We start from the raw sequence: 27,354 nt of genomic DNA, 5'->3' as shown, positions 1-27,354 counted from the left end.
CACTCCATCCCCCACAGCTATTTCCTCCTGTACCACTCTCCCCTCCCTCATAGATTGTAAGCTCCAAGGAGCAGGGCCCTTGAACCTCTCGTGTATTGTATTGTTACTGTACTATCTCGTGTACTGTCTCCCATTATATTGTACAGCGCTGAGCAAACTGTTGGCGCTATATAAATACTGTATAATAATGACAGTAACTTGGGTAAAAAACAGACAAAATGTTTTCGGTGCATTGTAACAAAATACTGTTAAATACAATGAAAAAATTCTGAGTCTGAAAGAAAAAGATACAGACTTAATGTATGTGTTGCCAAAATTACACTGCAATTTTCAGGCAAAACTGCAGCTACCACAGAAAAATGTGAAAGTAAAGCGAAATGATGACTTCTGCAAAGCTGCCTGTGGAAAGAGGAAGTCAGGTATCATATTATTGTACAGCAATGAGCCTGCCTGTCTCTACAGAGAATGAGCAATGTACAGACTCACACACCCTGAAGCCTACACCACGCCACAGTGCCTTGCATCTCCCACTCCTGATAACCTGCCATCAGGTGTTTCCAGAAGAAGCTGCATGGTAACAACCTGCTTCAACCATCCAACTTTTATATTTCTTTAAAAGACACAAACCTGGTGAATCAATCCCGCCAACTCAGATACAGAATCTTCATTTCCAGAGCAACTCATACCAGGAATCAAATATCTTCTCCAACATGCATGACCAAGTGGCTCAGCTGGCTTTTATCACAGTGGTAGCAGTGCTGGAACAAGGTAATATTATTCATTATTCCTAATAGACAACATATTGTCTTCTTCCACTATTTCACAGGTACTGCTAGCATTACCACCCAAAAATCAACATAAGCCTGACCGGCTTAAAAACATTCAGCCAAGATATTTAGCTGAGGGTGTCGGATGAAACGTCCAAACATAATGCGATCTCTATGTTTATTGGTACTAGAATGTCAACAGTACTAATGCCAGAAACAGACTTTGAGGACTGCTGGATGTGCATGCATGGTCTGGTTACCCTCATCATACAATTTTTAAAGATTGCTTCAGAGCATAACACAGACTTGTCAACTCAGGTCTTCCAAGCTGACAAAGTAAATCAATTTGGGAATCTGTTGGGATATATTTACGATTTACAGGAGAGGACATTACTTGTTTATGAAAGGGAAGATTTTGGGTTCGCCATCCTGGTCCTTTACCACTTAAGAGTCAATTCACTAAAGGTTGCTGCATGCGATAACACTGTAACGTGACTAATTTGCATAAATTATCACATGCGGTAACAAAATGTCCAATTCAAAAAAGAAAAAGAAAAAAAAAAAAAAAAAAAGATTCTGCGGTATTCAACCACTTGACTTCTGGGCACTGTCACCCCCCTTCCAATCCAGGCCCATTTTCAGCTTTCAACGCTGTTGCACTTTGATTGACAATTGTGCGGTCATGCAACACTACCCATATGACATTTTTTTCACACAAATAGAGCTTTCTTTTGATGGCATTTAATCGCTGCTGGGTGTTTTATTTTTTGCGCTATAAACAAAAAAGAGCACAAAATTTGAAGAAAAAAAAAAAAAGTTTTCCTTTGTTTCTATTATAAAATTTTGCAAACAGGTAATTTTTCTCCTTCACTGACGTGTGTTGATGAGGCTGCACTGATAGGCAGCACTGATGGGCACTGATGAGGTGGCACTGACTGACGGCACTGATGGGCAGCACTGCTGGGTGGCATGGCTGGGCACAGGTGGGTGGCACTGATGGATACAGGTGGGCAGCACTGATAGGCACTTATCATCAGGGCAGTGATGATCAGTACCCTGATGATCAGTGCCCATCACTTCTCTGACAATTGCCAGTTCTTGGCAGTACTTTCCTCATGCTGTGACAGCGTGAAAAAAGTGCAGCCAATAACCGGCAACTGTGTTTACCTGGTGATCTGCTGTGTCATTGGACACAGCTGATCACGTGGTAAAAGGCGGATGTGATTGGCCGTTTACGGTTTCCCTTGATCAGCTGTGTCCGTAGGACACAGCGATCACCGGCAGCGCCGGGGGAGCGCAGGGGACATGTTCTGGAATAACGTCCATGGATGTCATCCCAGAACTAGACAACAGCGCTGTAGCCGTCCTTCAACTATAGCGCGGTAGGGAAGGAAGTTAACGCAAAATTAAAAATGTGTTGGTAAATACCTCCAAAAAAAACATGCGGTAAGCTGTTAAGTTCAATTCTCAAACAGAACAGAAACTAAAAAAAGATGCAATATTTATCACCAGGGTTTTGCTAGCGGTATCACAAGCGGTATTTTTTCAGATGCAGCAAGGGGATGTCCCCCCAAACCCCTAGGGGTCCCCATGGATATAAAGGGGAACCCCATGCCAAAAATGTTTAAAAACCAGTGTGGGGTCCTCCCCAGATCCATACCAGACCCCAAATCCCTTAGAACTGTGAGGGGACCCACACACCATTTTTTTTTTATTTTTATTTTGGAGTGGGGTTCCCTCAAAAACCATACCAGACCTAAGAGACTTTTTTTTTCTTTTTTAATTTTGGTGTGGGGTTTTCCTTATAATCCATTCCAGACCCAAAGGGCCTGGTATGGAGGGGGGGGAGCCCCACACTGTTTCATTAATTGCTGGCATGTTTTGGCTGAGTGTTCCACTACCAGCAAATGAGTCATCCGTTGTTAAGGACACCATGGCTGACTTCCTTAGCGACCAGCTACCGTGCGATAAATTACCACATGAAAATATGCAGTAATTACTGCAATACATAGATTTTACTGCAAGAGTTATTTACCGCAAAATACTTAGTGAATTGTACATTTGCAAAAAATGTACCGCGTGCGTTATTTTACCGCATTTTGTTTCAGTCGTTATTTAACTCTTAGTGAAGTGACCCCTAAGCTATCAACACCAATCCTAAACCACAACACAAGCCCTAATACTACTTAAAGTCTATATAAACTTTTACAATAAACATTGATAACTTGCTCCCTTATGGTCTGTTAAACATACAATTTAAAGCATTTTGTTATATCTGTTTGAGAAAAGTAATAAATAAATAGCTGTTCCTCCAGCCAGAAATCTTGATAACGTCCTGTACTCTCTTCCTCTATGGACAGTTATTAGCTAGCATTATTCCCAGCTATCTCTGCTATCGAAAACCTCTCTCTATGATATGGAGTGGGGGAGGGGTTTTATAGTTTGTACACACTTTGTTCCTAGGGTGACAATGCTGCTCCTCCTAGAAACAGTATAGTTGTTGTCCTATGACAGGAATTTTTTTCTGGCAGGATCACCAGGTGAAAATCTAGAAAAACTGTGTGTAATAAAGAAAAAAAATGTAGCCACCACATCTAAGGAAAGTTAAGCTTCAATTCCATAATTGGAATCAGAAGCAGCAAGGGGGTGTCCCTTTCATGGGTTTAGATACACTAAGTCCAGGCTCACCTCTATGGTGGGAGGCTCTGCGCTGAAGTCATACAATACTGGTGCCAAAATCCCACAGTGCAATTCTCCCAGCATTGAAATAAACTGTTGTAGTTGTTGAGACCTGATATGCCCATTGTTGTTCCAAGACCGTAACCAACTAACACTAACAATACACTAGTAGATTTTCAAACAAACGTTCATACAAAAATTCGTCATACATTTGACAACTGAATGAATGTCGTTCGAAAGTACTCCAAAATTTAATTAGCTTTTAATATATGTTTTGGGATGAATGTAATTTCTTTAACAAAACACATATTCATTCTTAGAAAATTGTCTATTTTCCATCTTGTGCCATCAAATTTTGTTGTCACTGCAGTCAAAAACTAATGTCGATTAGACCTCACTAATGATTAGGAAATCTTAAAATGAAAAATTTCGCACAAAATTCTACTAGCGTATACCCATGTTAACTATAGCAAGTTTAAGGTTGTGAGTTGTGGAACTTGCAAAACCGCAAAAACTAGTTTTTCTTTTTTTTTTTGACAGATACTTTTTAAGCTCCAACACAAACTTTATCATGAGCCTAACACAAACCTCAAAACTTTATGAAAACTGTAAACTATTACTGCAACAAATACACACTGATAAGAAAAATCTTTAGAACAAAATGTTTGGTACAAAACACACCAGTTAGAAATTCTCATTTATGTACAAATAATCTCCTCTTGTGTTTAATAATGTACTTCTTTTTTGTATGTATATATATATATATATATATATATATGTATATATAGACACACACACACATATACAGGCAACAGGCATAGATGGAACAGAGAGAGAGAGAGAGAGGGGGAGACATACAGTATTTTTGCCCCTATACAAAACATATGCAAATTGACTTCTTGAATGTACAGTTCAGTTTTGGGCACTGGAACGTGTACAGAGAAGGGAACTAGATTAAGAGGATGAACACCACTATGAGGAAATATTACCTGAACTGAATGTATTCACCATTGTAAAGAGGTGATTATTGTGGGATATGATCACCTTGTATTGATACATAAATGATTCATAGAGTAAACTTGGGGGGAATGTTTTTACATTAAGGTCCCCCAAAAAGATACTAGAGAATTGATAGTAAAGAGGTAACATGTGCATATGAAAAGGTTTCTTTACAACATGAGCTATAAAAATGTGGAAGTTTCCCACATGAGCTTGTCCTATCCAGCTCAGTAAACTACATCCAAAAGGTTCAGATGTGTTTCTAAATTGCCAAACTATAAATCTATTTTAGCTATAATAAATGTTGCACATTATTGATCCAGGAAGTATCCAATTGCCTTAGAGCAGTGGTTGTCAACCTATAAAAAAAATAAATCCCTCAACTGCAGCCCCTAAAAATGCCTGATGGTAAGGTATAATATACAATACAGAATATGTAAAGATAAAAAAAACTCTGAGACTGCAAACATACCCGTTGAGACAGCCAGAGGAAAAGGCCAGAGATTGCAGACATTATACAGATGATGTTTGAGACCAGAAACTGGGAAAATTATGTGAAACTACTAGAAATGATTATTGTTATATGGTCATTGCAGCCCCTTTACAAATCAATGCTTCTACTCCCAATACTGGGGTCTGCAAAGGGCTGCACAATACCTGAAAACTTTGGTGTAAAACTAAATCCCAGCAAGTTTTCCCCCTATGAAAATATGCACTCTTAAATACAATTCCTGTCTCCATGCTAACAAACCTACTTTGTCACTTTGTCAATACTCAAGTCCTTTTCGGTGCTTCTCCAACTTTATTTCTCTTTGTCCCCCTCCCATTAACTCACTCACTGGCCAGGAGACTGCTAACCACTCACTTCAAAAACAAGAAAGATGCAATTTGTGAGGACATCTCCACTGTACAGATATGTTCCCCACTTAACATATCCTGTCTAACAGTACATTCAAAACTTTCCTCTTTTGATCAGGCTACTACAGAAGAGGTTACCAAACTTTTCTCAGATACCCACCTAACCAATTGTCCTCTGGACCCTGTTCCTTCGCAATTACGAAGGTCACCCTCTTCCTCTATCCTATGCTCTCTCACTCACATCTTCAATCTCTCTCTACTAGTATCTTCCCCTCCCCTCTAAAGCATGCAGAGATCACCCCATACTTAAAAATCCCACATTGGACTCCACCAGCCTGAACAACTTAAGACCTATCTCCTGGCTATCATTTACTTCCAAACCTTTAGAATACTTAGTCTAGCACCAGCCCTGCTCAGTTTGTTGCAGACTATTTTGTACCCTAAACAAGACCAGCTACTTGCAGCCCCCCTTCCCCCCCAAAATACAACTTTTTTAAAAACAGTAGAAAATATTTAAACAACAAAACATGAAACTGAAAAATGTCTTAATTTGTGCTCTAGGGTGGGTGCAGTGTTCCGTAAAGTAGATCGGTATGGGTTTAAGGGTGCAGGGTTCTGAAGTGTAAATCAGTATGGAATGGGGGTGCAGATTTGTAGAAGGTGATCGGTATGAGGTTGGGGTACAGTGTTGTACAGAGTGTGTCAGAGTGGCTGCAGGGTTGTGTAGAGTGGATGAGTTTGGGGTGGGGGGTGCAGTGTTCTGTAAAGTAGATTAGTATGGGTTGTGGGAGGGTGTATGGTATGGGCTGCAATGTCCTGTAGAGTGATCAGAATGGGGTTGGGGGTGCATTGTTCTATGGGGGGTAGAGGAGAGGGTTGTGTAGAGTAGATAAGTATGGGGTGCAGTGTTTTACAGGGTGATCAGTATTGGGTGAGGGGTAAATGTATAGTGAAGGGTGCAGTTTTCTGTGGAGTGATCAGTATGGGATGAGGGGTGCAGTGTTGTACAGGATGATTGTGAGGGGTGCAGGGTCCTATAGGGTGATCAGTGTGGGGTGCAGGGTATCAAGGAGGTGCAGGAAGAGGAGAGGGCCCCTGCACAGGGTCAGGGGAGGATTAAAGTGCAGAGGACAGTGTCAGAGGGAACCCCGGATCAGGGCCCTGTGTACTGATCAGAGCTGGGCGGGGGGGGGGCAGCTGATACTCACGATTTGGGTAGCAGCAAAGCCCAGTCTCTTCCTGAAGTACATCCACTTGGCTGGAGGGGTGAGCTGGCCCCAGGAGGGACATGGGGACCAGGACACACAAGAGTGACCCGGGGACACAGATACAGCCAGTGCCACAATGGACATGCACCCTGTTCCCCATTCACTTCCAATCAGCTGCTACTGGTCTACGTCAGTCACCAAGAGCTGGGCACAGCACTAATTACTGGGATCCTCTATATTGTACCCACCTGTGGCTAACATTGAGTGCAAAGATTCTGCTCAGGATAATGGAGCGATACTGCATGTGGCTGGGATGGCACTAAAATTCAGCCATATGTGACACAGGTCTGGTGGAGAGCAGGGAAACCAGCGGCCTTAGGCAGCAGTGTACCCTAGGTAGCTGTGTAGTTCGCCTAGTGGTAGCGCCAGCCCTGTGTCTGACATCCTACCTCACTGGAAACAACCTTCTTTACCCCTTACAGTAAGGCTTTCACTTGCTGCACTTCAGAGCAACTTCCCTACTAAAACTCACTAACGATTTACTAACTGTTAAAACCAATGGCCACTACTCCATACCCTTACTACTAGACCTTTCTGCAGCTTTTGATACTGTTGACAACCTGCTCCTCCTCAATAAATTCCACTTCCTTGGCCTTCAAGATTCTGTTCTTTCCTGGTTCTCCTCACAGATCTCCTTTAGTGTTACCTACAACTCTCTCCATCTCCACTTCTTACTGTAGGGATCCATCAGGGCTCTGTTCTTAGACCCCTTGACTCTCTAGCTATACCTTCCCTTCTGGCCACTTCATAATCTCCCATGGCTTACAATATCATCTCTATGCCAACGATACCCAAAGCTGTCTTTCTACTCCTCACTCCTTCAGTCTCCTCTCTCAGTACTAACTGATATGTCAGCATGGATGTCATACCACTCAAACTAAATCTTTCTAAAACCAAGCTTGTAATACTCCATCCTCCCTCACTTTTCCATCACGATCAATAATACAACTATCAATCCCTCCACACATGCCAGAGTACTAGGTGTAATCCTAGATTCTGACCTTTCCTTTCAACCCAACATCTAATCACTGACAAAAACTTGTAGACTTCACCTCTGTAACATATAAATAACATAACATAAGTTCCTTTTTAACTAATGAAACCGCCAAGCTACTCATTCGCTCCCTTGTTATCTCTTGCCTTGACTATTGCAGCTTCCTTCTTATAGTTCACAAAAGGTTGGTGCAATGATGAAACTCATAGAAATCATCGAACATATAGATAAGCCTTACAGCCAAAACAGAACGTCGGCATCACCGGCATGTAATATGCTTCTTTTATGCATTCCAACAGATATTACATAGTCCCACACAGAAGTGTTGGGATTTAGTCATAACAAACATCTTCAAAAAACAGCAGAATAAATAGACATATGACCGAGAGGAGCAGCAGAGGCAACAAATTAACAGCTTCACAGCAATCATCAACCCAGTCCAGGAGGAAAAGAAAACATCCAGACAGACAAAAACCTTAAATACGAATGAAAGAAAATAAGGACAAACTAAAATATAAATAAAAAGAGAAAGCACATAGTAAAAAGCAAAAACTAAATCCCCCATCTATACAAAAGGAGAGGGGGACTGAAACAAGAGAGAGGACCAACAGGGCAAAAGAGGGAAGTTGGAGAATCAGCGGAGATGTAAATCCTGGTCCCACCTGAGGTTTAACCCCTGTGGGACCCTGGTCCACAATTTAAAGATCCACCAAGCCTTCCTCTCCAGCAGTTGCCACTGGCAGTCACACCCCCTCCCCCTCCCAGGGCCTGAGTTCACTTGCTCTATACCACAAAATTTAAAAGAGGATATCTCCCCCATAGTGTTGCTTATAATGTCTCAATTCATTGGACGTAAACTTTGCATTAGGATTACCAGAGTTATAGAAATGGTCTCCTAGTTCTTAAGGATCGGGTGGTACTTCCTACATACTGTAAACGGCATGAGGTACAAACAAATACAGAACATAGCTAGTTCCACAAATTATAGTTCATTTTGTTATGTTTGATCTTAAATTGTTCCTCGTGACTTGAGAACGTAACATTTTTTCTTAGCAAATTAAGATGACAGTTTCTACAAGTGCTCAGGCCACAGGGGAAACACTATGGATAAGAGAGCCATGTACTTTCTGTTTTATCAGCAGATATAAAAAGACTGGGAGAAAAGCCCAGCATGGCTCCTTTTGTATAGATAAGGCATTTAGTCTTTTTTTCTTATTTTCTTTCATTCATATATAAGCACTGTCTGCCCGCCCACAGTACTTTTACTGTGGACAGGCAGCACGGAAGGCTTCGCAATGTAAATATATGTTGCTGAGCACATGCACACTGTTGCTGAGCACGTGCACAGCTCCCATAACGGCTGTGTCCACAGGAGATGTAGGATTACGGTTCCCTGTACCGCGCTGAGCAACCTGGGAAATCATGTTCACATGTCACAATGTCAACAAAGCTGTTATGAATGAATCATTCTTAACAGCTGTGATTTCTTTAGTGGTGCTATGATTGGCCCACAACTATCACATGGTACCTGGGACAATCACAGCTCTCTGTACCATGTGATATCTGTGGGCCAATCACAGAATCATTAGCATAAGCTCTGCTATTTTGAATAAAGTCCATTCATGACAGTTAAATGATTGCTTAGCGACCACTGTAAAAAAAAAAAAAAAAAATCCCTGATTATCCCCCCCCCCCACGGTTAGTACAGTATCACTACGGTGACACTGAACTACCCTGATGAAAATATGTAAAACAAAAATTGTCAAAAAAAATGTAAAAAAAAAAAAGAAAAAGGAGTTTAAAGAATTAAAATTATTTATTCATTACATTCTGTCACCACTCAGTATTCCTGATCAGTGCTACACCAGTCATATGATGACGCTGTACTGCACTGGTGACAGTACATGAAAAAAAAGGTGAAAAAACGCATTTTATTTAATTTCATCATTTTCCAATAAATGGTGACAAAAAACTACAACTTCAAAAAATTCGCCATGCCTCTTTGGACTGTCTGCTTTCCAAAAAGTGTAATCTGGAAGTTATATCTATTGTCCTGGCAGTTTAGGGCCTCAAGAAATGAGATAGACCATCTGTACATTAGAACTTAACGATTTTTAAATATATACCATAGTTTGTAACTTTCACACAGACTAAATAATATACATCGACCTGGGTTATTTTTACCAAAGAAATGCAGCAGAATACATTTTGACTTAAATGTATGAAGAAAGATTATTTATTTGCAACATTTTATAACAAAAACCTAGATAAATGTGGGTTTTTTTTCAACATTTTCAGTATTTGTTCCCTTTAGCAAAAAGTAAAAAATTCCAGTGGTGATTAACCACCTGCTGACTGCAGATAGCCAAATGACGGCTACACTGCGGCCGGCCAGTTCTGGGAGGGCTTCATATGACATCCTCCTTGAACATGCTCTCCTGTGCGCTACCAGGGGTACGCACCCGGCGATCTCCGTGAACGCGGTGTCATACGGACACAACTGATCACGTGATGTGGTAACAGGCAAATCACAGAGGACTTTTACCACGTGATCAGCCGTGTCCAATGACACGCTGATCACCGGGAAATGCAATTGCCGGTTCTCGGCTGCATTTTCCTCACACTGTCAGAGCGTGAGGAAAGTGCTGCCAAGAACTGGAAGTTGTCAGAGCAGGGATCGGCACCGATCATCAGGGCACTGATGATCAGTGCTCTGATCATCGGTGCCCAGCAGTGCCACCCACCAGTTCCGCCCACCTGTGCCCAGCAGTGCGCCCACCTGTGCCCAGCAGTGCGCCCACCTGTGCCACACACCTGTGCTCAGAAGTGCCACCCACATGTGCCCACCCACATGTGCCCACCAGTGCCCATCAGTGCCACCCACCAGTGCCCATCAGTGCAGCCCAGCAGTGCTGCCAGTCAGTGCCCAGTGGTTTTGCCAGTCAGTGCCTAGCAGTGCCGCCAGTCAGGGCCACCTATCAGTGCTTTCTATCAGTGCCACCTATCCATGACACCTCATTAGTGCTGCCTATCAGTGCCGCCTATCTGTGCCACCTCATTAGTGCTGCCTATCAGTGCCCATCGGTGCTGCCTTATCAACGCACATCAGTGGAGAAAAATTACCTGTTTGAAAAATTTTATAATAGAAACAAAGAAACTTTTTTTTTTTCAAAGTTTTTGCTTTTTTTTTTTATAGTGCAAAAAGTAAAGTGCTCAGTGGCGATTAAATACCACCAAAAGAAAGCTCTATTTGTGAGAAAAAAATTATAAAAATTTCATATGGGTACTATCTTGCACGACCGCGCAATTGTCATTGAAAGTGCGACAGTGCTGAAAGCTGAAAATTGGCCTGGTAAAAAAGGGGGTATAAGTGCCTGGTAGGCAAGTGGTTAAATACCACCAAATGAAAGCTCCATTTGTGTAAAAAAAAAAATGATATAAAATTTCATTTGACTACAGAGTTGTGAGACTGAACAATTGCCAGTTAAAGTAGCACAGTGCTGAACAGAAAAACTGCACTGGTCATGAAAAGAGTAAAACCTTCCAGAGGTCAAGTGGCTAAGTGCTTTTTGTCTGGATGTTTTTTTTTTCCTGCTGGTCTGGGGTGAGGATTGCTGTAAAGGGGTTAATTTATTGCCTCAGCTACTCCTCTTGATCATGTGTCTATTTATTCTGCTGTGTCTTTTGAAGATGATTGTTATGACTAAAGCCCACCCAAGCTGAAATGTTTCAACACTTTTGTGTGGGACTATGTAACCTCTGTTGGAATGCAATAAAGAAGGTTTTAAGAGCAATTACACAGTGATGGTGACTTTATGTTTGGATGTCCCTTCTCATAGGCCTTTGTCGGCACAGGCTATCACCTCTTAAGTCTGACAGCAGCATTTATGATAGACTGATCTACATTACCAACAGTGTCTGCCACCGCTCTCTGCCAATTCCTCCACTACCTTCCAATTGCCCAGCGAATGAAATTCAAAATACTAATAATAAGATACAAAGACATCCACAACTCTGCCCTGAGATACATCACCAATCTTGTCTCAAAATATCACCCAAACTGTCCTCTCTGCTCCTCCCAAGACCTCCTGCTCACTAGCTCTCTGGTCTCCTCCTCCCATACTCATCTCTAGGACATCTCCAGAGCCTCTCCCATCCTCTGGAACTCTCTACCTCAATCTGTCTGGCTTTGTCCTACTCTGCCCATATTAGGTGATCCTTGAAAACTCATCTCCCCAGGGAAGCTTCTCCCACCTCCACCTAACAACTGAACTTTTAATTCTTTCATAAGCTCATCCTTCACAGTTATTACCTTTTGTACCACTTGCCCCACGCTATTAGATTGTAAGCTCTTATGAGCAGGGCCCATTTAACCCTCTTGTATTGTATTGTTTTGTAACTGTGCAGTCTCCCTTTATATTGTAAATCGCTGTGCAAACGGCACTATATAAACCCTGTATAATAATAATATTCTTTGTAGGAGTTATTTTGCCTTTCTCTAGATCATCTGAAAGGTGTAGGGTTCGGATGAACAGTAATAATCGTTAAATTCATAAACTGTAATACCAGAGTAGGTTGGGTTAACCATACATGTGTCAAAGGACATACTGATCAAGTGTGCAGCCTGATTGTGTTCTTCATTTGATAACTTCCTTTTTAAGTAACATAATACAGAAAACCTATTGTAGACATGGTACTTGTAGATGGTAACAATGTAATGAGTCCCTAGGGAGCATCAACCCATGAATACAGCTAATATACAGGATTATTTGGGAGTCCTGTGGTTATTATAAGTGGTAAACCCAAAATGGAACCAACCCATTAAATAATATAGTGATTACCTACACACTGCTGCAACATATCAGGTTTGCTCTATGAGTAAATATTAAATATCTGCTAATATCCTGGTGTTAGCACTGGTATTGTTGTAAAGGTTTGCTAAGACAAAGAAAGCTATACCAAATTTGCTGCACAGCAAGCCAGCACGAAACAGGTTAATTTATATAATAAACAAATGCAGTGCTCCACTTCTTGTAGCGATGAAATCATAATGTAATATACTGTACAGTTGTGTACAAAATAATAGCAGTCAGACATCACTAACCTGATCAATCACTGTTTTTGGTAGAAATGATATTTCTACATGGCAAATAATTTACTAGCAGGTGTAGTAGAGTAATAGAAATCCAACAGACCCAACAGTCATGACATGCATGCTGCTGATTCTGTGTAATTGAATCACTACTTGAAAGGGGCATGTTCAAAATAATAGCAGTGTGGAGTTCTATTAGTGAGGTCATTCATTCTTTGAAAAACAGGTGCCAATTATTGCCCTTATTTAAGGAAGAAAGGCAGCAAATGTTGTACATGCTGTTTACAGTGCATTTCTCTCTGAAATTCTGAGGAAAATGGGTAGTTCCAGACATTGTTCAGAAGAACAGTGTACCTTGATTAAAAAGTTGATTGGAGAGGGGAAAACATATAAAGAAGTGCAGAAAATGATAGGCTGCTCAGCTAAAATGATCGCAAATGCTTTAAAATGGCAACCAAAACCTGAAAGACGTGGAAGGAAGCGAAAAACTACCATTCGAATGGATAGAAGAATAGCCAAAATGGCAAGGACTCAGCCAACAATCAGCTCCAGGAAGATCAAAGAAGGTCTAAAGTTACCTGTGAGTACTGTTACAATTAGAAGATGCCTATGTGAAGCCAAGCTATCTGCAAGAAGCCCCCGCAAAGTCCCACTGTTGAAATAAAGATGTGCTGAAGAGGTTACAATTTGCCTAAGAGCACATTGAGAAATGGCGCAACATTTTGTGGACTGATGAAAGTAAGATTGTTCTTTTTGGGTCTAGTGGCCGGAGACAGTTTGTCAGACGACCCCCAAACACTGAATTCAAGCCACAGTACACTGTGAAGACAGTGAAGCATGGTTGCGCAAGCATCATGATATGGGGATGTTTCTCATACTACAGTGTTGGGCCTATTTATCGCATTAAATCAAAGACGAATTCTCCTGCGCTCTAGGACTCAGACAGGTGGCGAATAGATGGAACCAGGCCTGGAGGGATCGTCCACCAATGCATAAAGGGCTGTGCGGCTCCTAAACAAGGCTGGGGAAGCCCAATCAACACTGCAGAATGAAATGAAAACGAGAAGCGCACCAACCTTGCGCATTACCTCAGTAACCAAAATTTATTAATTGTAAAAAATATACTCACAAACAGCGAATAAAATCAGGCATGTAAGTCCTCACAGGGACTTGAAGATAACATGAGTCCCATCAGGGGAATGGGTGTTCAGTATAGCTGACGCGTTTCGAAGGGGGTCCCTTCTTCATCAGATGAAGAAGGGACCCCCTTCGAAACGCGTCAGTATACTGAACACCCATTCCCCTGATGGGACTCATGTTATCTTCAAGTCCCTGTGAGGACTTACATGCCTGATTTTATTCGCGGTTTGTGAGTATATTTTTTACAATTAATAAATTTTGGTTACTGAGGTAATGCGCAAGGTTGGTGCGCTTCTCGTTTTCATTTCATTCTGCCCTATTTATCGCATACCAGGGATCATGGATCAGTTTGAATACATCAGAATACTTGAAGAGGTCATGCTGCCTTATACTGAAGAGGAAATGCCCTTGAAATGGGTGTTCCAACAAGACAACGACCCCAAACACACCAGTAAACGTGCAACATCTTGGTTCCAGACCAACAAGATTGACGTTATGGAGTGGCCAGCCCAATCCCCGGATCTTAATCCAATAGAAAACTTGTGGGGTGACATCAAAAATGCAGTTTCTGAGGCAAAACCAAGAAATAGAGAAGAACTGTGGAATGTAGTCCAATCATCCTGGGCTGGAATACCTGTTCACAGGTGCCAGAAGTTGGTGGACTCCATGCAACACAGATGTACAGCAGTTCTCAGAAACAGTGCTTATACAACTAAATATTAATTGATTCAAAGGAAAGCAAAATCTTCAAACATCTTTCAGTTTATATAGTGAATGTTTGAGTTTGTAAAGAAGAATACAAACACTGCTATTTTTTTGAACAGTCTAATATTCACTTTTCTTCAATTTGTTTAGATGAACAACACAAATGTGATCTATTTTTCTTCATGTTTTGATTTGGAATAGAATGTGTAGTGTTCCCAATGCATTTGTGTGTATGGAAATAAAAGCTATTAGAAGGATTTTGAGCTTTATTCACTTTTTTCAACACACTGCTATTATATAGAGTATAAATCTCCCTAGTTGGGACACAGACAGTACTAAAAAGTGACAAGCGTTCTAATTCCTCCTCACTCTATCCAAAACTAAAAAGAAAGGTTTTGCCGTTAGTTATACTTAAAAAATTCAATAAAGTGTCTACTGAAATCAAAGCGTTCATAAATTTTCATCCAAAGTGTTCTCCATCAGTTGTCACCCTGTGATCACCTCAAATGTGCAAAAAATGCAGGATTTGACCCCTATGTATTGTATATAGGAGATCAATAAATGCTTGCCACCATATAGATATTAGAGCCAGGCCCTCTGCCACATTCTCCTTGTCATGAAAAAAAGTAGCAGTATAAAAAAGTATAAAAAAGAAGATCTCTCCCATGTTGGAGTTAATTGTGTTGTACGTGTAAGTTTTGCATTGCAGATAAAATTCGGTCTGGGGCAACTCTACATCAGATTCATATATTCATTACTGACAGGTGAATCTGCTGCAAGTTGTGCTATTTGTTGCATATACCCAACAATGAGTGTGTACAGCAATCTTTATGAATTCCAGGGAGCATGTGTATTAACTAGGTACACAACTGAATTAAAATGAGCAATCTGCTTTATAACACCCAGATTCATACCTGTGTTCGCCTCTCACAAGACCATAATAAATGTGGAACTCTTGCAGCATGATAATCAATAATAGCATTTTACATTATAATAAATCTATTTTACTGTATAATGATCACTGGAGAAGCCAACAAGCAATTTAATTTGCCATCAGCCACACACAACTTTAGACAACCGAGAAATCCCCAACAGTGCTCATCTCATGTTGATGAGATGCACCTGCTGCATGAAGGTAAGTGTATGTATATGCAGGTTTTGGTTTGAATTTCTTATTATTATTCAGTTATTAAAGCAGGCAGCAGAGAAAAGTAATAAGAAAGCATGTGTACTGAAATTGCAATAAATTATTAGCCTCATATCAATTTCTTTAATGGAATTTCACCAGTTCTTTCTTTCTGAGGCAGAGAAGACTATTGAGACTATTGTAGGTGTCTGCTGCCTTCTACTGTCTGCATTTGTAAAGCTGTTTATCACAGAATGCATTATGCATAGTACTTCCTGTCTCTGGGTTGTTGTGTTGAAACCCCAGAAGTAGAGAGAGGGAGAGAAAGAAGCTGAGACCACAGCCTTTATATGTCCTTTGGGCTTCTATTAATTTACCACAAGGCATAAGAGGTTCCAAAAGGTTAATGGACAGACGGTGATCTAGTACCCAGGGAATGTCTTGTTTACCTCAATGGCATTACTGCCTTTGGGGCTACACTAGAAAAGCATGAAGATCAACTTGTGAGTGTTGCATGGCCTCCAAGACTCTGCTCTCTCCTGGTTCTTCTATCTATCGCAGCACTCCTTGTGACATCATTGCTTACTACGTGTGAAATCTGTGAATGATCACAGAGGTCACATGGTACAAGGCTATTCCCAACAGCCTTGTACCATGTGACAAGGTGTGACCAATCACAGCTCACTCAGTATTTCTCAATGGCTGCAAGAATGCAGACAGAGAGAAATAGAAATGATTGCTTTTACATCCTATATGGGTGTAAAAGCAATCACTGTAAATAAAAAAAAAATCTTCATCACCCCCCACAAGTAGTACAGTGTCACCATGGTGACACTGTACTGCTAGGGTGACAGTATGTAAAAAAACCAAAAAAAAACAAATAATCATATAAAAAAAATAAAAAAATGTAAAAAAAAATATAATGGAATACATTTTGGTCAAGATTTATGATGAAAGATTATTTATTTGCAAAATGTTATAAGAAAACACTTTTTTTCAAAATTTTTGGACTTTTTCATTTACATAGAAAAAAATTTAAATCCCAGCGGTGACTAAATACCACCAAAATAAAGCTTTATCTGTCTAAAAAAAAATGGTAAAAAATTCATATGGGTATAGTATTGCATGACCGCGCAATTGTCATTCAAAGTGTGATAGTGCTGAAAGCTGAAAATTGCCCTGGACAGGAAGGGGGTAAAAGTGTCCGGACAGGAAGTGGTTAAAAAGCCCTCGCTGGACCCCATCAATGTGAACTTAAGACCCATCTCCCTGCTGATGTTTACCTCAATTCTTAGAATGCTACAATCGCCTGAGCTCCTATCTCACTGACAACAACCTTCTTGACCCTTTACAGTCTGGCTTTCGCTCACTACACTCCACTGAAACTGCCCTACTAAAACTCACTAATCTCTTACTAACTACTAAAACCAATGGCCACTACTCTATACTCTTACTACTTGACCTCTCTGCAGCTTTTGATAATGTTGACTATCTCCTTTTCCTAAAAAAACTCCACTCTTTTGGCCTCCAAGACTCTGCTCTCTCCTGGTTCTTCTACCTATCGCAGTGCTCCTTCAGCGTTACCTATAACTCTGTCTCCTCCTCTCCACTTCCTCTTTCTGTAGGGGTCCCTCAAGGTTCTGTCCTTGGACGTCTTCTCATCTCCATCTACACCTACTCCCTTAGTCAACTGATAAACTCCCATGGCTTTAAGTACCATCTCTATGCTGATGACACACAAATCTATCTTTCTACTCACCTCACCAGTCTCCTCCAGCATTACTAACCTTCTAAGTGACATAACAGCATGGATGTCATTCCACTTCTTCAAACTAAACCTTTCTAAAAATTGAGCTCATACTATTCCATCCAGCCCGCGCCCCCTCCCCTGACTTCTCCATCAAGATCAATATTACAACCATCAGTCACTCCCCTCATGCCAGGGTACTAGGTGTAATCCTAAACCCCCATCTGTCCTTTCAGCCCCAAATCCAATCGCTGTCCAAATCTTGTAGACTTCACCTCCGCAACATCTCCAAGATACACCCGTTTTTAACCTCTAAGCAGCTTATTCACTTATTATCTTGTTATCTCTTGCCTTGTCTATTGTAACTCCCTCCTCATTGGCCTACCACATCGCAGGCTATCCCCTCTTCAGTCTATCATGAATGCTGCTGACAGACTCGTCCACCTTACCAACCATTCCATATCTGCCAATCTCTCCACTGGCTTCCCATTGCCCAACGAATAAAATTCAAAACATTAACAAGAACATATAAAGCCATTTAGAAATCTGCCCCAAATTACATCACCAATCTTGTCTCCAAATATTACCCAAACCGTCCTCTCCACTCTTCCCATGACCTCTTGCTCCTTTGTCTCCTCCTCCCATGCTCGTCTCCAGGACTTTTCCAGATCCTCCCCCATCCTCTGGAACTCTTTACCCCAATCTATCCGACTATCGCCTACTCTGCCCACTTTTAGGCGATCTCTGAAAACCTCTGTCTTCAGGGAAGCTTATCTTGCATTCAGCTGATAACCGAATCTTCTATTTTTCCTATCAGTTCATCCCCTACAGTTATTTCCTTTTGTACCACCAGCCCCTCCCTCTTAGATTGTAAGCTCCAAGGAACACGGCCCTCCTAACCCTCTTGTATTGAACTGTATTGTTGCTGTTTTGTCTCCCCTTATATTGCAAAGCGCTGAGCAAACTGTTGGAGCTATATAAATCCTGTATAATAATAAATATCATACCATTAAATCTATACCATGCGATGAACCAATCTCTACTGAAATGTCCTTAATGAAACAAAAAAAAACAAAAAAACAAACACAGTCCACTGTGTCCATAATCTTGAGAAAAAAATTAAGCTGCATAAGGATTATGGACACAATGGACTTTTTTTTCATTGAGGAAATGTCAATAGAGATTTATCACACGGTATAGATTTAAAGGTATGATATTTATTTGGTAGCACTGCTTTGATACACAAGGACTTCAGTTTGACCAATAGTCTTCGCTAGCCAAAGTCTCACTCTTAGTGAGCACAACTACCTAGTCCACCAGTTGCAGTCCCTGTTGCTTAAATGGGTCATTATTGATAAGTTGCATGGTTATCTGTATGGAGCTACAGTATGTTTAAAGTAAGAACAGATAATGATCTTTTGGTGCATGTCCTAACCACAACCAAACTGGATACCTCAGGGCATTACTGGTTGGATGCCTTTTCAAACTACCAATTCACCCCGGTCACGACTGGCTGATAGCCTCTATGTCCTAATGACAAAAGTTGTATGTTTGCTTGCTCTTTCACCAGATGCATTCAACTAGCTCCTGAGGAAGCAACTTTTTGTTGTGAAACATGTCGAGCAAATAATCTTTGGAATCAGGGTTATTCCCCAATTGGATTTATCATCCACTCTAAACTGGTAGCCCATGTGGCATATATAATCCAATGTATTTTTTTTTATATGGAGGTAACCCTTTCCAATGCAATTTTCTGATTGGCTGCCTTATCCAACTATCAATTTAACTCCATCACCTCACCTCGTAAACAAAAGACTCCACATCGTACGTAAACTTTAAAACATTTTAATATCTCAAAAGTAAATGAATTGCGCACTCACATGTAAAGGGTGCCCAATCGCACCAAGTAAAATCAGCCTCTGTGTATGTAAATAAATCTGAGATCCGTGGAACTTTGCCATGGGGAGTCAACTATGATGGTGCTCATGCAGTTTGTAAGATAAAAATTACCGTGTATCAGTCGGTGAACACTGCTAATGCGTGTATCAGTCAATGATGAAGATGGCTCAAATGATACTTCAGAGTGTGACTCACCCCAGCTTCAGACAGACTTCTCATCTAATCTTCCTGATACCTGTGAAAGTGATTGGACTGTAGTTTCTGAAATCTCTATCTCAATAGCACTCTCTTTCAAGAGAGCCACTAGACCCTGAATGTCAAGAGTTTGCACCTCAGTTAGTTTGCATGTCTAGTCAGGGACCCAGTCCTACTCAGCCAGGGCCATTCCTTCCCATGACTTATAGTCCTAGTTCAGTGCCTGAAAACACAGGATTACCTCAGAGGGAAGTACAGATATTGTAGAGAACAAAATATCTTTCACCCATTTTGACCTATGAAAATTTGGGGGACCCCAGGTTTATCAGTTGCCTTTGCTTTCTTCCAGGGCTGGACTGGCCATAAAGGCCACCCCAGGTAGGAGGGGCAGCCGAGCGGCACATAGAGGAACTGGTCCGTGCATTTCTCGGTTCCTCTATGTGCCGCCCGACTGCCTCTCCTATGCATCTCCTGCTGCCGTGGGCTCCTGCATGGCCCTCCCCCCTCATCTCCTGCAGCGCTGCCACTGGGTTCCCCCCTCCCTCCAGCTGCTGCTGAGTATCTGTCAGCATATTCTGTCCCCAGAGCTGACAGTTCCCCACCCACCACAGATGGGAGAGGAAAGAGAAAGCTTGTTTTGCCCCTCCTTCTCCTGCCCTCTCTTCCTCTGTCCACCCCGCCCACACTCTCCGGAAGCTTTGGGTCTTCTCTCCCCCCTTCTTTCTTTCTCCCCTCTGTCTCCTGTTTCTCTCCTTTCTTTCTCTTCTTTCTTTATATGCATTTCTCTTTCTCTCTCTCTCTTTCCCGTTTCTCTCTTTTCTTTACTTCTCTCTTTCTCCCTCTCTGTCTCCTGTTTCTCTCCTTTCTTACTTTCTCTCTTTTTCTTTCCTTCCTTCCTTTTTTCTCTCTCTGTCTCCTGTTTCTCTCCTTTCTTACTTTCTCTCTTTTTCTTTCCCTCCTTCCTTTTTTCTCTCTCTGTCTCCTGTTTCTCTCCTTTCTTACTTTCTCTCTTTTTCTTTCCCTCCTTCCTTTTTTCTCTCTCTGTCTCCTGTTTCTCTCATTTCTTTCTATACTTCTCTTTGTCTCTCTCTCTCCTGTTTCTCTCCTTTCTTTTTTTTCTTTCTATACTTCTTTCTCTTTCTCCTGTTTCTCTCCTTTCCCTCTCTCTCTCGTTCTCTTCTCCTTCTTTGTTCTTTGCCTCTCTTTCTTTCCCTCCTTCTTTCTTTTCCTCCTCTCTCTCCTGTTTCTCTACTTTCTTTATCTCTTTGTTCTCTCTTTCCCTCCTTTTCCCCTCTTTCTTTTCTTCCTTTGTTCTTTCCCTCCCCCCTTCTTTCTTTCCCTCCTTCCCTTTCCTCCTTCCCTTTCCTCCTTCCTTCCCTTCTTCTCTCCTACAAAAAAATTGTAAAAAAATTTAATAAAAATAAAAACCTACTGACTGTATTGGCAGAACTACCAGGGTCTCAAAGGTCGCTCTTGCGACTGGGCCCTGGTGTTCCCTCACCAGGCTCTGAGAAAAGGGTCCCTGGACTTGGGGCTGCTCAGTCCAACATTCCCAGGCCTATTTTTTTCCCAGTCCCGGCCTGTTTACTTCACCTGGCATGCATTTCTGCAAAGTGTTTTTCCTAAGCAAGTCATTGTAATCAGAAAACGACAATGTTGTTTTCTTTAATTGATGTTTACTATGTTGTGTCTTTGATCGGTTGTAAAGATTTCACCAGGGGTGTGCAGGGGTTTGCTGCCCACTACTGTTTGTATTTGTAAATAGCTGCTTATCACAGAATTATGTATAGTACTTTCTGTCTCTGGGTTGTCGGTTTAAACCCCAGAAGAAGGACATCGAGAGAGAAAAAGAGAGAGAGCTTCTGGTTATCTTAGTATCTAAAGACTGGTGACAGAAGTAAACCTGTGTCCTTGTTCTGTTCTAACATGCACTATAGCTATGTCTGTGATACAGTGTGTGTCTGTAGCAGTCACCTTGCTGAATGTAAAAAGGTGAACAGTGTATATACAGCTCCTGTCATTTTAGGTATAGGATAAGTTAACGTTTGGAAACATGATACATGTTCCATCCATTTTTAGGGTGGAAAATGTTCCCATAGCTGCAGCCACGCCTGCCCCCCCTCCCTCTGACAGATAATAAGGGGAGAAGTTTCCTTGTACTGTCTGATTTGAAAACAGCGTGGCCGTGCAGGGCTCCACCCACACGGCCGCATCATTCCTTCACAGACGTCCATGAATGAATGAACTGCAAGTCCTGGCAGCCTTAGCGGCTGTGGGCTTGTAGTTTTCATTGAAGCTTCCTGTCAGAATATCTGCTTGACCTTACATCCCATACACCAAGCAGATATTCTGACAGGTCTGCAGGAGACCTGCATGGCATCAGCAACCTACTGATTGTTGGTACAATGCTTTCTAGGCTCCCTCTCTTTCAATAGGTCAATGTACTGACCTATTCTGGAGCATAAGGACCCTATCCCACTTACTATGGGCCGGCTGGGAGGGTTGACTGGGTCTTTGTGAACTTTGGGGAGGCAGTACAAGACTGGAAGTCTGGGTGCCTTAGGACACAGAAACTCCTTTTCATTTTAATCCAAGATATCATTTTCAAAACCTTTATTGATTAGGCTTTTTAATTAGCAAGTGGGTCCTTAGGTAGTACCTAATATGTGTCCCTATCATTCAAAATCTTATGTACTTCAGCCATATAATTGGTCTTATTCAATTCAACCACCCCATCTCCTTTGTCAGTTACATCCTCCTCTTTTTTGGATCAAGGAAAAAGGGTCAATCGATCCAAAAAAAGAGGAGGATGTAACTGATAAAGGAATTTTTAACTTAAGCGGAACACTCTTATCCCAACAAGAATAAAAGTCTTGAATAAAGGTCTGAAATACGCTCCCAAAGCTAAACTGCATAAATTTCAAATGTACATAAGTTCACCAGAAAACTGTCTGTGAAAAAATATTTCTTAAGTAAACCCATAGTTTCTGATCATAATGTGAATAGAACATTGGGTTCCAATCTCAAAAATGCATCCCTCTTCAATCTCCCTCCACAAACTCAATCGCACGTTAATATTTTTAAAGAGATGGTTCTTAAGGACATCGAATCAATTAAAGTTAGGCGTCCATATAGCCAAAAAGATATTAACCTAGGACTTAAATCTCTATTAGAGAAAAAAGACTTAGTAGTCAGACCTGCAGACAAAGGAGGTGGGGTGGTTGTGTTGAGTAAGACCAATTATATGGCTGAAGTACATAAGATTTTGAATGATAGGGACACATCAGGTATTACCTAAGGACCCACTTGCTAATTACAAACGATCTTTAAAAAGCCTAATCAATAAAAGGTTTTGAAAATAACATCTTAGATTAAAAAGAAAAGGAGTTTCTGTGTCCTAAGGCACCCAGACTTCCAGTCTTGTACTGCCTCCCCAAAGTTCACAAGGACTCAGTCAACCCTCCCGGCCGCCCCATAGTAAATGGGATAGGGTCCTTATGCTCCAGAATAGGTCAGTACATTGACCATTACCTGCAACCATTGGTCTTAACCATGCCATCTTATTTAAAGGACACAAAGCAAGTGTTAAATGAAACTAGCACCCTTACTTGGGATTCTGAGCATTTAACTTATTTGGTCACTGCTGATGTGTCTTCTCTCTACAGCAATATAAATCATGAGGATGGCATGTCGGTAGTTGATTACTTATCTAAAACACAATTGACAATATCTCCAGGGCACATAAATTATTCATATTAAAACTACTAGATTTCGCAATGCGTAAAAATGATTTCTGGTTCTACAGGAAATTCTATTTACATATACATATAAAGGTGCAGCGCTAAAATAGCATAAATAAGGACAACATAATATAGCATAAAATAAAGTGCAGAGTATCGGATCACACTGAGGTGAACTTGAGTGAGTAAAAAGTCCCAAGATAAATGAGGGCCCACGTGGGGATCCAGCAGATCCTAATGAGTGCGTGGGGCAGGCTTCCAGTGTACCACACAGTGAATCTAGGGTAAAAAAGTGCGCACTCACCAGAAGTGTGTCAAAAATACGCATGTGAAATTATCCTGTTTCATCAGGTAGCGGTCATCTACTGCCAAGGTAAGGTCAGGATCACACACCCTCCAATCACAACTCAGGGTAGGTACTCCAAGAGTCTCAAATGTGTCACCATCTGGGGTCCCTTTGAAAAGGTTCTGCAAGTGGGGACTCTGTCCACCCCTCAGGACTGCACACTGCACACGTCCACGTGGGCTCTCATTTATCTTGAGACTTTTTACTCACTCAAGTTCACCTCAGTGTGATCCAATACTCTGCACTTTATTTTTTGCTATATTATGTTGTCCTTATTTATGCTATTTTAGCACTGCACCTTTATATGTATATGTATGCTGTTGGAATGTTCGTTCTTGGTTGCCTTTTTTGGTGTTCTAGCAGCTATCGTTTATATAGTTTTAGATAGCGCTCGCATATTATCTCTTTACTAGGAAATTATATTTGCAAAACAGAGGAGTTGCGATGGGAGCATAATTTGCTCCCAGCCTGGCCAATTTATTCATGGCCAGGTGGGAGGAGGACATGATTTATTCGAGAGAGTGGCCAGAGCTTCTATTTTATAAAAGGTATATTGATGATATACTCCTCTTAAGGCAAGGTGACGAGGAAGCTCTAATCAACTTCTACAGAACTTTGTATAATAACAACCTGAACATCAAGCTCACATTCATTTATAGCACTGCTGAAATTAACTTTCTTGATATAACTTTAGTTAACAAAGGAGGCTATTTGATATCAGAAGCTTATTTCAAAAATACGGATAGGAATAGTTACATTCCCGTCGACAGCTACCACCATCCCTCATGGCTGGCCGGTATACCCAAGGGACAGTTCATGAGGGTAAGGAGGAATTGTGTTGATGTTAATAGTTATCACACAAAAGCAGCAATCCTTAAACAACGATTTGTCAAAAAAGGATACAATAATGAGATATTGGACAAAAAGATGGACTCTGTAGCAAATTTAAAACAGGGACTTATTGCTATCTAGTTCAGCTATACGTAAAGACGATAAATTTTGCCCTTTTGTAACATCCTTCTCGATTCAACACAAGACTGAGTAGTATGATAAAGAAAAATTGGGACATCCTTAAAGCAGATCCTATCCTCTCCAGAGCTCTACTTGACAAACCAGAGATCGTGTTCAGAAGGGTTCCTACACTTAGGAATAGGATCTCTCCTAATATTATTGATCCACCTCCTAAGACTATGTTATTTTCCAATCTAAAGGGCTTTCATCCGTGCAAAAAATGCATAATATGTAAACAAAGCAGGATATGTGAGAAAAAAGTAGAATCATTTACATCATCCAAGACGGGGAGGAAATATGACATCTCAACATTTCTAACATTTAATAGTCGGTATGCAGTACACCTTTTAGAGTGCCCGTGTCATAAACAATACATTGGTCGCACCACAAGAAGGCTTCAAGATCGATTCAGGGAACACGATAATATTAAAAAAGGCTTTAAAGAGCATTCACTCTCGAAGCATTTCAGATATCACCACAACAGGGACCCGTCAACTCTGAAGTTTACTGGCATAGACATCGTTCAGAGTCACTGGCGAGGCACAAATAAAAGTAGACTGGTCTCACAAATGGAGACCAGGTGGATCTATGAAATGAAAACTTTGACCCCTGCTTGTCACAACGTGGAAGTCGATATTAATTGCTTCATAGAGAAAATTTAAGTCTTTGCAATATATTCATTTCAATTGTTCCTTGACATGTATACTGCACCTTATAGACCGACTTATCCATTTTCCTCCCCCCTCCCCTGTTTTATTTGTTTTGTTTTATTTGTACTGTTTTAGGTTTTTACCGCTATTCTGGTCCTTTTATAGCTATCCCAGTCTATATGAGTTTGTCCCGTGACTTGTATATCATACCTCACAAGTTGACTTATCCTGACTCTTTTCTATCGGTTTTTTAACCGTTTTAGTGTTTTATTGCTATCCTGGTCCTTTTATAGCTATACTACTCTACATAAGTTACTATTATTCTTTCATATTGGCTTATATTGGTTTTAGATTATTCTTGTTGGATTTTCCTATTTCATTTATCTATTTTTGGCTTTTATATCACATTTTTTATATTTTATTGTGATTCATAACATATTTGTATTTTGGATCAGATTATTATATCTTAACGTTTTATGCCTTCCCCATGTTTATATGATCCATCATTTATGATTTTATATGATATTAAGGGATTTTATATGTCATATTTTGATACACTGAGCGGCTCACAGCTTTTAAATTTTATATGATTACCATACAAACACCAATTGTTATTGTGTGACCATTTATTATAACTTTACAATTTATGTTTATTTCTAAAATCTTAAGTATGGTCTCTTAATTTAATTTCATATTTTAGCCATGATGTCTTAATCATCCATAATTATTATTTTTTACCAATATCAGCCTGTAACAGTGTACACACAGAGATGGACGTGGTGCAACCATTTTGGCTTCAACCTCCATCTTGGCAAAGGGGTTAACCATCCTGACAAACATATTTCCCCCTCATTCTCCCTCTCCCTTTCTGAGAGTCACAGCGACATTTGGCCAGTGTGTATGTGTGTTAGGAGTGTCACAGGAGGCCAGGGCCCAGCAGGGGGCGAGGAGCTAGCAGGGGGCTAGGAGCTATAAAGTCCCCAAGGGAGCTGGGGCCTAGCTGTCCAAAGAACCTGTGCAATTTAACACCTCGTAAATAGATAATGCAGCCTTCCCGGAGTTCAAAAGACATGGAACCAGATAACCGTTTTAAAAACCCGTTTTTCCCCTATGTCTCATATCTTGGAATATGAGAGACTTACATAAAAACTGGACATATCGTCAGATTGGCCACGAGAAGACGAACAGTTTGGTAGGTCACTTGAATGTCTCAAATACATAGGAAAGCAGAAATGTAGATCTCGTGGCCTAAGAGAAGGAAGTTGAAGACGTCTCCCATTTTACATCAGTACCACCTGGGGAGACCCGTGCCCTTTCTCTCTGAAACTTGGATCTGCTAACCCAGGACTTTGCCAAGTACCTTAACCCTTTCACCTCTCTCTGATATCTCTTTGCTGTGCTGTTGGTCTCTGTATATTTATATATATATATATATCTTAGTTACATTTTTTCTGTAAATATTTTTATTGCACCCGTTTGACCTTTTAGTAATAAAACTTTCCTTCTGAAAGTGTTGAACTGTTTCTATAGCTCTTTATTGCAATTTATGAATTCCTGCCTCTAAAGGGAACGCTACTGTGTTTGTTTAACCCTCTGTATAACCGTGTTATACAGACGATTACCTCAACCATTATAGTGTTATAGCTGATATTGCCGAGTTTCCTCTTTCTCTGTACAAAAAGGAGGTGGTGGCAGTGTGAAGGGTTAATTGTGTAATTAACCTGACCCAGTAACAAATCGCATTCAGGCTGCCGGTGCATCGATTGTGGTCCAATTAGCTTGAAAATCAGTGTGCAGGGTGTAGCTGAATGTGGCATTGTTGCGCACGTGACAGCGCGGTTTTAGATTGGCTAGTGCTTCGGTCACGAGTTTGGTGAGAAGGGCTGGGGTCTGACGCCGCGTTCATCACATATTGGTGACAGCGATCGTGGGATCGTCGCATATTGGTGGCAGCGATCTCGCGTTCGTGACACAGCCCTTGACTGTTGTGATTATATTTTGTTCACAACAATGTACATTAGGTGCTGGTCATAATTACACACCTTTGGGAATATTAGGAACACGTCAGGCTCCAGTGGGTGTTATTATCTTTCCAAGCTCAGAGAAAATGGCGCGTGGAGCTTCCCGCGCATGCGCAC

At 41.0% G+C, this 27,354-nt stretch overlaps 1 protein-coding gene across 1 annotated transcript in view; it reads left to right on the top strand.

Moving 5' to 3' along the window:
• Nucleotides 1-513: 513 nt before the first annotated feature.
• The window catches only part of LOC149444805 (leukotriene C4 synthase-like), a 60,072-nt gene continuing 33,231 nt past the window's right edge, over nucleotides 514-27,354 (top strand). Inside the window, exon 1 of the mRNA XM_089654498.1 lies at nucleotides 514-768. Within this exon, the coding sequence (XP_089510624.1) occupies nucleotides 711-768 (58 nt within the window). The 5' untranslated portion in view covers nucleotides 514-710. The remainder of the gene's footprint in view (nucleotides 769-27,354) is intronic.

Source organism: Staurois parvus, unplaced genomic scaffold (assembly GCF_062004578.1).
Source record: "Staurois parvus isolate SC_StPar_1 unplaced genomic scaffold, SC_StPar_1.0 ptg000770l, whole genome shotgun sequence".
NCBI classification, from domain to species: Eukaryota; Metazoa; Chordata; class Amphibia; order Anura; family Ranidae; genus Staurois; species Staurois parvus.
This window is presented reverse-complemented; position numbering and strand designations above follow the sequence as displayed.